This window comes from Onychomys torridus, chromosome 8 (genome assembly GCF_903995425.1).
Source record: "Onychomys torridus chromosome 8, mOncTor1.1, whole genome shotgun sequence".
In the NCBI taxonomy this organism is placed as follows: Eukaryota; Metazoa; Chordata; class Mammalia; order Rodentia; family Cricetidae; genus Onychomys; species Onychomys torridus.
In genome coordinates, this window is record NC_050450.1 from 92048738 (window position 1) to 92062005 (window position 13268).

At 52.1% G+C, this 13268-nt stretch overlaps 1 protein-coding gene across 2 annotated transcripts in view; it reads left to right on the plus strand.

The window, feature by feature from the left end:
* Nucleotides 1–13268, plus strand: part of Crhr1 (corticotropin releasing hormone receptor 1) — a 47942-nt gene that overhangs the window by 17908 nt on the left and 16766 nt on the right. For both annotated transcript variants that reach the window (XM_036196472.1, XM_036196473.1), the window contains 2 exons: nt 2580–2667; nt 9350–9469. In XM_036196472.1, the coding sequence (XP_036052365.1) occupies nt 2580–2667; nt 9350–9469 (208 nt within the window). The remainder of the gene's footprint in view (nt 1–2579; nt 2668–9349; nt 9470–13268) is intronic.

Sequence of the window (13268 nt, forward strand, 5' to 3'; positions counted from 1 at the left end):
GCTTTCACACACTCCAGACTGCCCCAAGCCTCCATTGGGAGCATCCCTGACATTTGCACGGGGGAGTACTAGGCACACTGGAAGGGTGTACTGAGTCATTTTGCTTTGGAGAGGTTACCCTAAGGACAGCTGAGTCACCAGGTACTGTGTGGCAAAGATGTCCCTGAACAGGAGGGACTGTATGGTGAGAGGTGACCCAAGGCGAAGTAGATGGGAACGGGGTGTGATGTGTCTTCAAGGGGGAGCTGAAAGACGGGAGCTTGTTTTAAGTATTAGATTGTTTTAAGTATTAGATTGATAAGGGTAGATGTTGGGTGGTGGGCTGATATTTTCCAACAGGGTTTGCTATTTCTTTAATTTGCCTGTGGCTGAAATGAGATTAGTTGGTTGGTTGGTTGGTTGGTTGGTTGGTTGGTTGGTTGGTTGGTTGATTTGTGTGTGTGTGTGTGTGTGTGTGTGTGTGTGTGTGTGTGTGTGTGTGTGTGTGTGTGTGTTAGAAGATGGAGGGAAGTAGGATTTTCTAGAAGGAGCCTCTAGCTCCAACAGCCATCACCCATCTCTGGAGATAGCACAGGGTTCCTGATGACTGTGAGTGAGCTGTGTAGCTCTGTCACGAGGACGCCGCTCTCCGCTTAGCTGTCAAGAGCCACCAGCTAGCTCATGGTTTCCTCTTCTCTCTACTTCTGCCTTTGCATTTGGAAAACGGGGCTAATGATATTTCTTCATCCTTTATAGCCTGGGAAGCTTAATTACTGATGAATAAAGTATGGGAAACTGCTCTGGGCCAGAGCAAAAACGGGTTTATCCTAATTGTTGCCAAGGCCCAGGAGTGAGTTCACTGTCCCCAGAGCTGATGGCAGAGTGGTGCCCGTACCTGCACAGGATGGCGGGACTAGGGACTGTGGAGTCTGAAGCTCCTGTCAGTCAGAGGGAAGAGAGCCCTGGGGTGAGATGGAGGGAGTGTGCTTGAGTGTGGAAATGAATTAAAGCCCACTCAGGACTTGGGCAGACATCGAGAGTACAATGCGGCTCTGTAAATCACTAGGATTAGGGGTGGTTCTTATGGGGGTGGGTCCAGGCTCTGGTCAGGAGTGCAAATGCATGGTGGGAAAGAAGGCAGCAGAGCTCGCCTTTGTCATTAACATATGACAGATGAGGAAAGGAGTGGAGCTGGAGGATTGCTGGGATGGGCATGCACAGGGGGCATTCCTTGCAGGTAAACATAGAAAACTGGCCTCTGAAGGGAAACAGACAGATGGACACACACACACACACACACACACACACACACACACACACACACTGAAACTTAGCCCAGCCACAGTCAAATTAAATACACTAGTGTTCCATTTGCTCCTCAAGCTGGATGTAGTGGTCCTTGTTGATAATCCTGTTGATCCTGGGGTTCCCAGAAAGGGAACAGGAGAACAGAGTGGGGTGAGTATGTGGAGAACACTCCCAGGGCTGCCATCCTACCTAGGGAGTCTCTTCTCACTGTGGTTAGGGCCCCAGCGGAGGAAAGAATGCATGTTGCAGTGCCCCCACCCCACCCCACATGCTTCTGGACCCCCTTGCAGAAGGAATCCTGACAGACACAGCTCCAGCCCATCTCCACCTCATTAGTTGGACCAGATAACAACCGTTGAGTTCAAGTCAGTCTGTATGTCCTCATTGAGCACCTATTATGTACCCAAAACACAGCATCGTTCATTAACCTAGTTGCCAAATGTGAGTACGGTATATGCTCACAGACACAGGGGAGGGCTGGACTTGCTTTAAAGCAAGTGCACTGAGGCCAAGAGAGGTCACACAGCCCACCTACCCAGTCTCTAATCTGTAGAGAGGGCAGCAACCTAAGAAAGGGATCATCGTTGTTAGGGGCAGGGGGCGTCCATTCAAGAAGAGATAGTTTTCCAGTCATAGGGCTCACACCTCTCCCATCCCAGCAAGGCTGAAATTCTGGAGTCAGAGTAACATGGGGCCCTCAGTGGGGTTAAACAACAAAGGCCTTCCCTGGAATAGGAACCCATCTTTCCAGACACAATCATTTCTTCAACGCCTCAACTTGCCCACCTGCAGTAGCCTTATCCATGCTAGCCCCAGAGAGAATTAAGTCATCGTAAATATCACAGCACATCGGAAGAGCTTGACACTTGAAGCACAATTTGCAGTGACTGGTAGGCCAGGGATGCAGGGATGGAGGAGCTCATTAAACCACAGGCCTGAAATTCCACAGAGAAAGGGAAGGAGAGAGAAGGGAGGGAAGGTGGAGGGTTGTGTGAAAACGTGTGTGCATGCATTCGTAAGGACCTGGTTAGACATGTTTGGGGTCCATGCAGGGGAGGTGGCCCTCCCCAGCAGCCAGAGACAAACATCCTCTCTGTTCAAGTAGCTCAGGCTTCCCCACTGACCAGCCTCCATTCCTGGCCCTCTATGAACCAGGCAATTTTAAACACTCAGGAGAGGACCAGGAAACCGGGCAAGGGTAGGATGCTGGGCAGAGGTGGAGGGGGCAAGAATCATCAGGTCAGACTGCTGAGCATCCCCTAACTGTATCCTGCACCCCCTTATGCTCACAGGCCCTTCTCCTCCTGGGGCTGAACCCTGTCTCCACCTCCCTACAAGATCAGCGCTGTGAGAACCTGTCTCTGGCCAGCAATGTCTCTGGTGAGTCATCCCCGCTCCTTCCCTCCTAGGATGCCAGCTTCCCACAGGATCTTCTTCCCTGGAGCTCTGAGCAGTGGTCTGTTTGGGAAAAGATCTGGAACTCGAATCCGTGAGTGGAAAGGGGCCTGAGGTTAGCCAGCAGCCTCGGCTGTGGGCACAGGAGATGCACTCAGCAAATGTACCACATGGTCACCATCCCATGGGCAACAGGGGAAGGCCCTCCAGGCCTCCGTGCTGGGCTGTGAGTTGGGGATGTTGGACAAAGGACAAAGGTTACTGCTGTTGCTAAACATGCTGGTGCGTAAGGCTGCATGCTGCTAGCACAAGGGATCTGAGATACTGTCACCCATCTGACAACTGAGGTAACTGAGACATGGAGGAACACTGTGTGCTGGAGTCTGGGTTGCAGTGCTCAAAACCTCCCCAATAGAAAATGCTAGATGGATGCAAATCCACCACGGCCTGTAGCTTATCCATTGACAAAGGGATTCTTCATAGTTATTTTATCCCCCCATAAATTAAAAACCTAATCTCTATCCACATGGGGAAACTGAGGCATGAAAGAGTTTCATAGATTTCCCAGGATGTCACAGTCAGTGCCATCAGGATCTGGTCCCAAATCTAGGCCTGCTGGACCCCACGGCCAAGCCTCCTCTCACTCTGGCCATGGCCCCAGGGATGGCAGTTGCCAGGCAGGGTGCAGTGGAGATGCATTTTTGCCTGCTTGGATCAGCCATCGAACCACCTCTCGTGCAGCAGATCCCACAAAAATCACCAGAGGAGCTGAGAGGGTCTCCCAGTCTCATCTAGGTCCCCAGTGCTGAGAATCAGAGGGTGGATACCAGCCAGTGGAGAAATGGACTCAAGAATGGACAGGAGGCAGGAGGAATTCGTTTCTAAAGCTGATCCTGATGAGAGAGGAGCCGTCTGCCATGGAGAGCAGTGGCCATGTGGCCCACTGTCCCCTCACAGGGAGTGCTGGGCCCGCACTAGCACAGGGTCCTGTGTTGACTTCTAGCTGGTTTCGCTCACAGCCCAACTGTGGAGCTAAGGACTGGTATCCACAGGAAGACTATGCCCTGGACTTCTTTGAGCCTTGCTTTGCCCAAATGGAGGGAGGGGCATCAGGAGGTCAAATGCACTGAGTTTTGTGGATCTGTTTCCCAAACTGTAGAGTGCAGATAGCTACTGGGTAATCATGGCACTTTTATTTTATTTTTGTTTTTGTTTTTGAGACAGGGTTTTGTTGTGTAGCCCTTACTGTCCTGGAATTCCCTCTGTAGGCCAGGCTGGCCTCGAACTCACAGAGATCCGCCTGCCTCTGCCTCCCATGTGCTGGGATTAAAGGCCAGTGCCACCCCCCCGCCCGGCCTGATCATGGCATTTTAAAAGTACTTACTATATACTTAAAAGGAAGAGAAAGTACACCCTACCTTACTTACTACAATGGAGGTGTCAGTGAGGCTAGAACAGAGGTAGAGCAAATCCAAGAAGCCTTCCTGAAGGAGGGGTTTTCAATTAGCCTAGAGCTAGAACAAGCAGCGATTGAACACCAGTGGGTAAGTTTGGCAGAAGGACTCACCAGGGTGAAGGAGGCACTGGCCGTTCCAGCATCGGACTACCCACTGACTGAACCGAGCAGGGAGTGCATCACACTCAGCCTATCAGCAGTCACAGCCAAGAAGGGCAGGGAGATAGGATGCCTGGAGGAAAGGTCTCCATCCCTCCTCTCCACCCCAGGCCAGGTCAGGCTCCATTCACTTGCTTGTGTTTAAGAGAAGTGACTCCCTGGGGCCACACAGGTGTCACCTGTCCTTGGAGGCAGCAGGCTGTGATGAATGATGTTCATTCCTCCGTGATTTGTACTGGATGCCCCACCCCCATCCCAGCCCGCCTGGCTTCATAGGATGCAATCCATCACCCTCCACAATGGCCTCCGCATTCACCATTTGTCATCTGATGGGCATTGGCAGAGACAGATGGTGAGGGTGGGGTGGAGGGCCCAGGACAGATGGATGGGCGTCTGGCCAGAGTGGCTGGCACTGTGCTGGAACCTTTGGGGGCCTTGCGCATGCCTCATGCCAGAAGTAAGGAAGGGCTAGGTTCCCATGGCCGAGGCTCCCATCACGTGACAGATTACAGACTTGGCGACTTATAACATCATGGCATGAGTGTGACTGTGCCAGAAAGTAATAGAATTACTGACTGATAGCACCCTAGACAAGTGGAATCAGAGTTCAGGAGGACCTGGGGCGGCCAGTTCCCGTCCCTGTTCTTAAGGTGGTAATGATTGGCAACAAACAGTAATAATAATAGCTAATACGAGTGAATGTCCACTTTGTGTCGGGCACAGTTCTAAGTGCTCAGCCTCATTCAGTCATCACAAGAGATTCATCAAGGATTTCTGTTCCCGCTTTAAAGAAAAGGAGCCTCGGACTCACAGAGATTGAGTAACTTGACTGAGCACACACAGTAACCCAGCACTGGCCACAGGAGTTGACCACCTGGGGCTGATTTCAGATTTAATACACTTAAGAGATCTATCATACCCAGGGCCCAGTGTCCTGGGTTCCTTGGAGACAAAGTGTCACTTGGAGGCACAATGTCACCACTGGAGTTTTCCCTGAGCTTGTATATCACCCTACAGTTTCTTCAGCACCTACTATGTGCCTGGACTTCTACTAGCTATTGAGTGTAAAACTCGAGAGTGTTCAGAGCCACAAGACAGGAGGCTCACAGGCTTCTACCTACTGTCCTGGAGTGGCCCACACTCTACAGAGACACCTTTCTTTGTCCTGCCAAAGAGGCAGCTTAACCTGAGGTGCCAAGCCTGTCTGCCCCCCCCCTTTCAGTGCCCTGTCACCCAAACAGAGCAACGGCCCCTTCATCCCAAGCACTAGCCTCCCACTCAGAAGAGTCCCCATCTCTGAGGTTGCCCCGGTAGTAGGCATAAGTTTCTTTGGTCCTGCCCAGCCCCATGGTTGGGACTAATCTCGCCCACCCATGTCCTGCAGCCGCTCTGTCCCAAGTAAACACACACAGAGGCTTATATTACTTGCAGACTGTATGGCCTATGGGTCAGGCTTCTTGTTAGCTAGCTCTTATAACTTTCAGCCCATTTCTATTAATCTATATGTTGCCATGTGGCTGTGACGTCACCAGTCTGCTGGCATCTTCTTGCCCCTTGGGTAGTGGTGGGCTGGCATCTCCCTGACTCCACCTTTCTCCCTGCATCCCTGCTTGAATTTCCCACCTGCCTCTAAGGAGCCTTGCCGCAGGCCAAAGCAGCTTATTTATTAGCCAATGGAAGCAACACATATTCACAGCATACAAGAAGACATCCCACAATGTTCCTGGCTGCTCCCCAGGTGGCCTCAGAGGAGTTGCTCCCAGAGCCTCAAACCAGATGGGTAGATGGCCTTCCTACCTGAAAGGGGGCTGCCAGGTATTCACACCCTTCGTGGTTCACCCAGAAGCACATGATAGGAGACTCCCTCCTAATTGGAGCAGGAGCATGGTTCTAGCTTCCCTCTGGCATTACCTACAGTGGAAGTATCCTCTGAGCACATTTGGGCACTAAACTTGATAGGGAGGGAACTGTGTGGCCAACTTGACAGAAGAAACCAGTGTCCAACTGTACACAAGCAGAAACTGGGCCACCTTTCAAAGGATCCTTATCTGTTACCTGAGTGACAAGAATGTCAACCCGAGACCTCGGCAAACACCTGCCTCAGGACCTTTGTAGTGGCTGCTCCCTCTTTGCCATGTATGCCCATGACTTCCTCCCTCCTTCCAAGTTTGTGGTTAAACTTAGCGTTTTAGGGAAATGCCGAATTTAAATAGTGCCCAGCCCATCTTTATCTCCGTACATTATTTGTTGTTTTTCTCATTGGATAGCACATGCTTGCTCGATCACCCTGTCTCCCACTAGGATACAATCATCTTGAGGCAGCACTTTTATTTTATTTTATTTTATTCTGTGTTTTTGTTTTGTTTTTCGAGACAGGCTTTCTCTGTGTAGCCCTGGCTGTCCTGGATCTCACTCTGTAGACCAGGCTGGCCTGGAACTCACAGTGATCCTCCTGCCTCTGCCTTCCGAGTGCTGGGATTAAAGCCATGTACCACCACCACCCAGCCTATTTTATTCATTTGTATTTCTCTAGTTCATACTATTTCTTAGATGAGTTGAGTATTTGAATTTTTTGTTTTGTTTTGTTAAGAGAGGGAAAGAATATGAAATTGGGTTGGCAGGGAGAGGCCAAGGAAGCCCTGGGAGGAGTTGGGACAGGGAAAACAATATGATCAAAATATAGTATATGAAAATAAGAATAATTTTAAATTCCCTGGCCATACGGTAACTCACTAGGAAGCGGTTCATAGGTGGCCAGCTGGCCATAGGAAGAGTTAGCTCTCTGACCCCAGCTCAGCTTTGCTGCTGCGGGCTGGTGAGTCTGGTTGGCTAGCAGGCTGGCTTGGCCTGATCCAAACTGCTCCTTATCCCAAAACTCTTGATAACAAAGTAGAAGAATACCACCCTCACCCAAGAGGGGAGGAGAGGAGGCTGTTAGGGGCAGTTGTGCCTGTAGGGGATGTTGATTTAAAATGCCAAGCTTCAGGTTGGCTGAGATGGCTCAGTGGGCTGAGGCACTTGCCACCAAACCAGAGGACCTGAGTTCCATCCAACAGGTCCACATGGTGAAAGGAAAAAAATCGATTCTCCCAAGTTGTCCTCTGACATTCACATATGTACCATAGCAAAATAATCTGACCTTCAGCAACCCAGATTTTGAGATCCTTGGGTGCATCTGGCTGGGACATGAAGATTCCTTTGCTCTGAAATCAGTGTCTACACCTGCTGCTTCTCAAGGCGTTTCCTCTGCCCTTCCTGGCTTTATCCTTATTATCTTTTTGCCCCGGTCACCCTCACACACTCCAAATTTGGCCTGCTTCTTCACCAGCTTTGTTTTCTCCTCTACTCAGAGTGGTTGGGTGAATAGCAAAGCACCCTTCACAGTGACTGGTAACATTCATGCTGCCCCCCTCCCCCTCACATCTGTTTGTTGTTGTTGTTTTTCGAGACAAGGTTTCTCTGTGTAACATCTCTGGCTGTCCTGGAACTCCCTTTGTAGCCCAGGCTGGCCTCGAACTCACAGAGATCCTCTTGCCTCTGCCTCCTACACGCATGCTGGGATTAAAGGCTTGTGCCACCACCGCATCTTATTGGTCCTGTCTGTCTGCCGGATGCCCAGGGACCCTGCTCTCTTTCCCAGGCGTGGGGTCCACAGGATGAGCAAGCTGCAAACGTTAGTCAGGCTGTACACAAGTTACTGGACAGCAGAGGGCCCCAGGGGAGGCGATCTCAGGCAAGGGCTGTGCGCTGGGCATCACAGTCTGAGGCTCTGACGTGCTGCTTGCTCCAGGCCCTCCATCCTTGGGTCCCCGTGCTTCTTACCTTCATCTGTTCGGCACCACCCCCACCCTGGAGCTCTCAGAGATGGACTGAAAACTGAAACCCTAGCGCTACTTCAGCCGCTAAGTGAATCAGTAGAGCCCAGCCGCGGCCGCTCCTGGTTGCCCCCGCCCCATACCCTTGGCCCCGCCCTCTCCGATCCGCCCCACCCATAGGACCCCGGGCTGCTAAGAGAAGCCGATGCCTTTCTTGTCGCCTATCCCATTCACTCCACTACTCTGCTCCAGTCTTGAAGCCTTTCATAGACTTTCATCCTCCAGGACTTTCTGGGCTTTTAGTACAAAGGTCGCTATATCCCCCAGATCACTTCAGCAGCTTTCTGGGAGTGTCGGGGACCGGCACCAGGAACGTGGCACAGAGGAGCTCCAGCCAGATGCTGTGAAAGACAGCTGCGAGCCAGGGGCCTCTGTGGGGCGGTGAAAGCACCTGGGCTGGCCTCGGAAGCCCAGGGTTTAAAAGCCACTCTGCCCCTTGGTAGCCTCTTGAGGTTGACCCCTGCGCATTCTCCAGCCTTCAGTGTCCCTTATCTGTAAAGCAGGGAATTAGCTCCCACAAGGGCAGGGGGTGTTTAGATAACCAGAGTAGTTTTTAAGTTATCTAAAGGAAAACCCTAGGGACGTTTGCCCTTCTGCATCGCCCACCATCGTGTGGGTGCCCAAATCCGTCGACGAGCTGTGGGCAGAGTTGGAGTTCTGATGAGGGTCTTTAAAACGGGGGACACTGGGAGATGGTGTTCCCAACTGGAGACTCCTCCAGGCGGAACCGCGCTCGCTGCTCTAGTGGACCTTGACATCAACTGGTGCCAGCTGCAGCTAGGGCCCTTTGGTCCTTTCCCGCCTCGGGTCCTAGCAGAAGTCTATCTGAGAACTTAAAGGAAGGAAAGAGGCATTTTGGCCGAAGGTGTGCTAGGCACTTCCTTCCCTGGACTCCTGACAGTGGTGTGTTTAACCTCCCCAGTGCTGGGTGAATGCTTGAGCACTCTGTGGGGAAAGCATCCTCACCAACCAAGCCAGCCAGCCAGCCCCTTAGCTCTTTGTTACGCTCTGGATCCGCAAACCATGTTCTCGTATAGGCTGAGCTCATTTCTGCACTGGGGCATTGCTTTTCCTGTCTTTAGTGGGGCTGAGGATGGGCGGAACTCTAGAGAGACTCCTGTCTGTCTGGAGGCCTTGGCTGGACCTCACTTTTTCTCACAGTTGTCTCTGTCCCTAGGCCCGCAGTGCAATGCCTCGGTGGACCTCATTGGCACCTGCTGGCCCAGGAGCCCTGCAGGGCAGTTGGTGGTTCGGCCCTGCCCTGCCTTTTTCTACGGTGTCCGCTATAACACAACAAGTAAGGAGGAAAGAAGAGGGCAGGCTGGGGGGGGGGGGGGGGGGGGCAGGCTGCGGGGGGGGGGGCTGAAGGGGGGTAGGCTGGGGGGGCTGAGGGGGGCAGTTTGGGGGTGGGAGGAACGCACCCCAAGACCAGCTCTGCTCTCAGCTCGCTCCTGCTGATTCTTGCAGAGATAGTACCCAGTGTATAACTGAGGCACCAGGACTCAGAGAAGTTGGGGAACTTGCTCAAGTCGCCAGCTGGTAGGGGGTGAAGCTGGAAGGTGCAGGTCTACCTGATGCCTTCTTCTGTAGCGGATAAGCTTCTAGTTAGTCACATTGAGCCGCAGCCACGCCCGAGAGGTCTTAATGGTCCTAAATAGCCCTCACTTTGCTAATAAGGACCCCAGGGCAATGAAGTTCTGTGAAGACAGGACACCTAGAATGCCACATCCATGATAGAGAACTTGTATTCAAGTATCCCAGGCCCACAGGTAGGTGTGATGGGGGTTGGGGAAGGACTGACCCACAGACTAAGCAGATACTGGATCCCCATGTAAACACCTTGCTCCCTAGAGGCCCAGCCTTCACGATGGGCTTTGCAGCTCCTTGCCATAGCATCTGCCACCCTCAGAATTAATTTGCTTTCTCCTACCAATGACTCAGGTCCCTGCTATCAAGAGAAAAACAGATGGAGGCCAGGGGCCCCCACAAAGGAGGTTGGGTTCTAGGTCCCTGGGGTTAGAAGCCCCTGGGTCAGTCCTGAAGGTGTGGTGGGTGACCCAAAGCTCCAAACAAGTGCTACAAGTGACCAAATACCAGGTGACCCATGTCAAGACTCACTGGATGACATCAGTGCTTTCTCCCTTCTGTGACCCTCTGGCCTCCGTATCTGGGGATTAGAAGGCTGAAGACCTCTTCCCATTCCAGAATCCCAGACCTCTTCTCCTGCCCCTCGCTCCTTCACTGGGTGGATGAAGGGGTTAGGATTAGGAATACAGCCAGAATAGTTTGCTGTGGGAAGGTCAAGAGGGAAAGAGAAGAAGTACGGAAATGGGCAAGGGCTCTTGGAGGAGTGACCCCATAAGAAGTAGAGATAAGAGAAGACTTCATGATGTGCAGTCAGCTAGCCTCCAGTTTATTAGGGCACATTTTGAAAAGAGGAAACTGAGGCATAGATTGGTTGTTAACCTAATCAGCATCACAGAACCTGAAGGTGGAGTCCAAACTTGGGAGTCTAGAGCCTAAACACTGCTCTGCATACACTCCACACCTTGTCCCAGGACAGTGGCAGCATGAGCTGGCACACCCAAGCTCCCCAGGAGGTCTCTCCCTCCACTGCAGCACCAGAGCCTGTCGGCAGCCAGCCTCAGCCATTCTCCATGGGTACCCTCATTTGGGATTACCAAAGTTTGCTGGACACATCCCAGAAAGTGCTGTTGGGCATTAGTGCTATAGTTTACATGGGTCCCCTGCACTCTAGATCCACAGACAGTCCATAGTTCAAGAGCCCTTGGCTTTGAGCCCTCTCTGGCCTTTGTTTCTCTACCTGCAGAATGGATAGGGGTGGGGTGAGATATGCCCTGGGTCAAAGATATTCCGTTGCTCACCTAGTAGTTCCAAAAAGAAAGTTGAGATGTTGGTTTCCTGGCATGGGCTGCCAGACTCCCCATGCAGGTGCCCCAGCGCCAGACTATGGGAGTGCCCACACGGCAGCATCAGGAGGGGGCAGAGCTGCTCCTAATCATTAGCTTCTAATTAACTCATTTACTGATGAGGTGTTGCTAGGACTTCCAAGCTGCTCCCTCCTGCGGCATCAGATCTTCAAAGGGATGGGAAACATTTCCAAAAATATCCATTTTCCCATGATCCTCTAGGAGGACTGCTCAGCTCAGCAATTAGACAGGAGGTTGGCTCCTCCCTGGCAACAAGCCCCTGTGCAAGGCTTGTTTTCCTTCAGGTCAGTTCGTCCCTCTGGGTCAAAGCCTGCTGCTTCCGATGGTCCAGCCTGGGGACAGAATCCAGGCACCCTACGGATGATGGGGGTGGATGAGGGAAGACATTGAACAAAGAGACTCTCATAAAAATCTCCACCTGCACCTCCTTGGATAGAGACAAGTGATATGCTCTATTATGTAAGGTTATATAAATACAATCCAGAGACAACAATAATAAACATAAGACTGACACCATATGCCCGGTATGCTTCCAACTGCTAGCTAAAAATACTAACCCAAAGAGGCCAGAGTGTCTTCAAGATGGCTCTGTCTCAAGAAAGGGAAGCAGAGCAGTCAAGTGACTCACCGAAGGTCACACAGCTTGTGGAAGGATGGTGCCAGCTTTTGAACCCAGACTCTGTAGCTCTAGGGGCCCTGTTCTGAAGCCTGATTTGGGCTGCCTCTCTCTGCCTTATGTTCTCCCTATACATCTCTGCCCTAAGCCCCTTTCTCTGCTGATATTACAAGCAGCCTCTGGTTGATGCTGTATCAATCCCCTTGTTCTTGCCTTCTGTCCCCACAGAATCCCAGGACATCCTCATCGTGAGCCCCTTGGGGATCAACTCTTACTTAACACCAGTAGAGAGTCTGTGGCCTTGTTGCCAACCCTGCCCAGATCATAGCTTTGCCTAGGACACAGATCTGCTCACAGTGAGGCCAAACAGAGCTAGGAAAATCCATAAAGATAATTTCCCCCATCAGCTAGTTGCAGCCAGAACAGCTTCTCAGGTTAGCGAGGAGGCCACAGCCTTTCAGCTTAGAAGGTCAAACCAGCTCCCTCTGTTGAGGCAGCATCAATTCCCCTGGCCCCTCATTCTTCATCTACCTCTGGTCCTGATGCTGCCAACAGAGGCGGCTCCCAGGCTGATAGTCCTTAGGGATCAACTGGAGGAGCATCTTCAGCTTTGGAAATTAATGGAGGAGCCGAGAGGCACTAACTGCCCAGCCACAGCTAAGCTGTGCCTTTGGCCCCTGTAAGGGCTCCAACCCTTGCAGGACTGGGGATCTGGCAGCTTCCCCAGCTCTCTTCCAGCCTGTGGGTCAGCTGGAGCCACAGAGTGGATTCTAGTAAGAGAGACTCCAGTGGAGATGACGCAGGCTCAGTTTTTGTCATGACCAGTGATGCTTAGAGTGGGAGCCCGAAACACAAGGAAGCATGGTTGACAGCACTGACTTCAGAGAGGATGCAGATAAGGTAGTGAGACATCACAGGAGATGAGGAGAGTGCAGACCCCTTGGTCTCCCTCCCTAGTGGATTTTCCAGCTCTGCTACCTAAGGGGCTATGCAGGAAGTGAATAAAAGGGGCTTTGGGGGCAACCCTGCTTCCCAAGGCCCTGAAACTAAGTAGAGCAGCCCTGAGCCACCCTCCCAACCTCCTTAGGAGGTGAAGTTCTAACTACAGTCCAGTCTGACAGTCACAAGATCCCCCACTTTTTGGGTTGACAGTGACACAGGCTCCCCTACCTCTTGGCCTGAAAGTCACAGGATCCCCCACCTCTTGGCCTGACAGCCATAGGCTCCCCCACCTCTTGGCCTGACAGCCATAGGCTCCCCCATCTCTCGGCCTGACAGTCACAGGCTCCCCTACCTCTTGGCCTGAGTCACAGGATCTCCCGCCATTTGTAGCCACACCCTGTCTTCTTTTCCAGTGTTGCAGGCCAGGCCAAGAGCAGCAGTAACAGGCCTACTAGTGAGCTACCTGCCACATGGTGTCATCCCCAGTATGCCCCTGCCATCTGCCCTTTCCTACCCAAAGGCCTCTCACAATACGGCATGCCATAGAGAAATGGTACTGTTGGGACCTTCTGTAAGCCAGACCCATG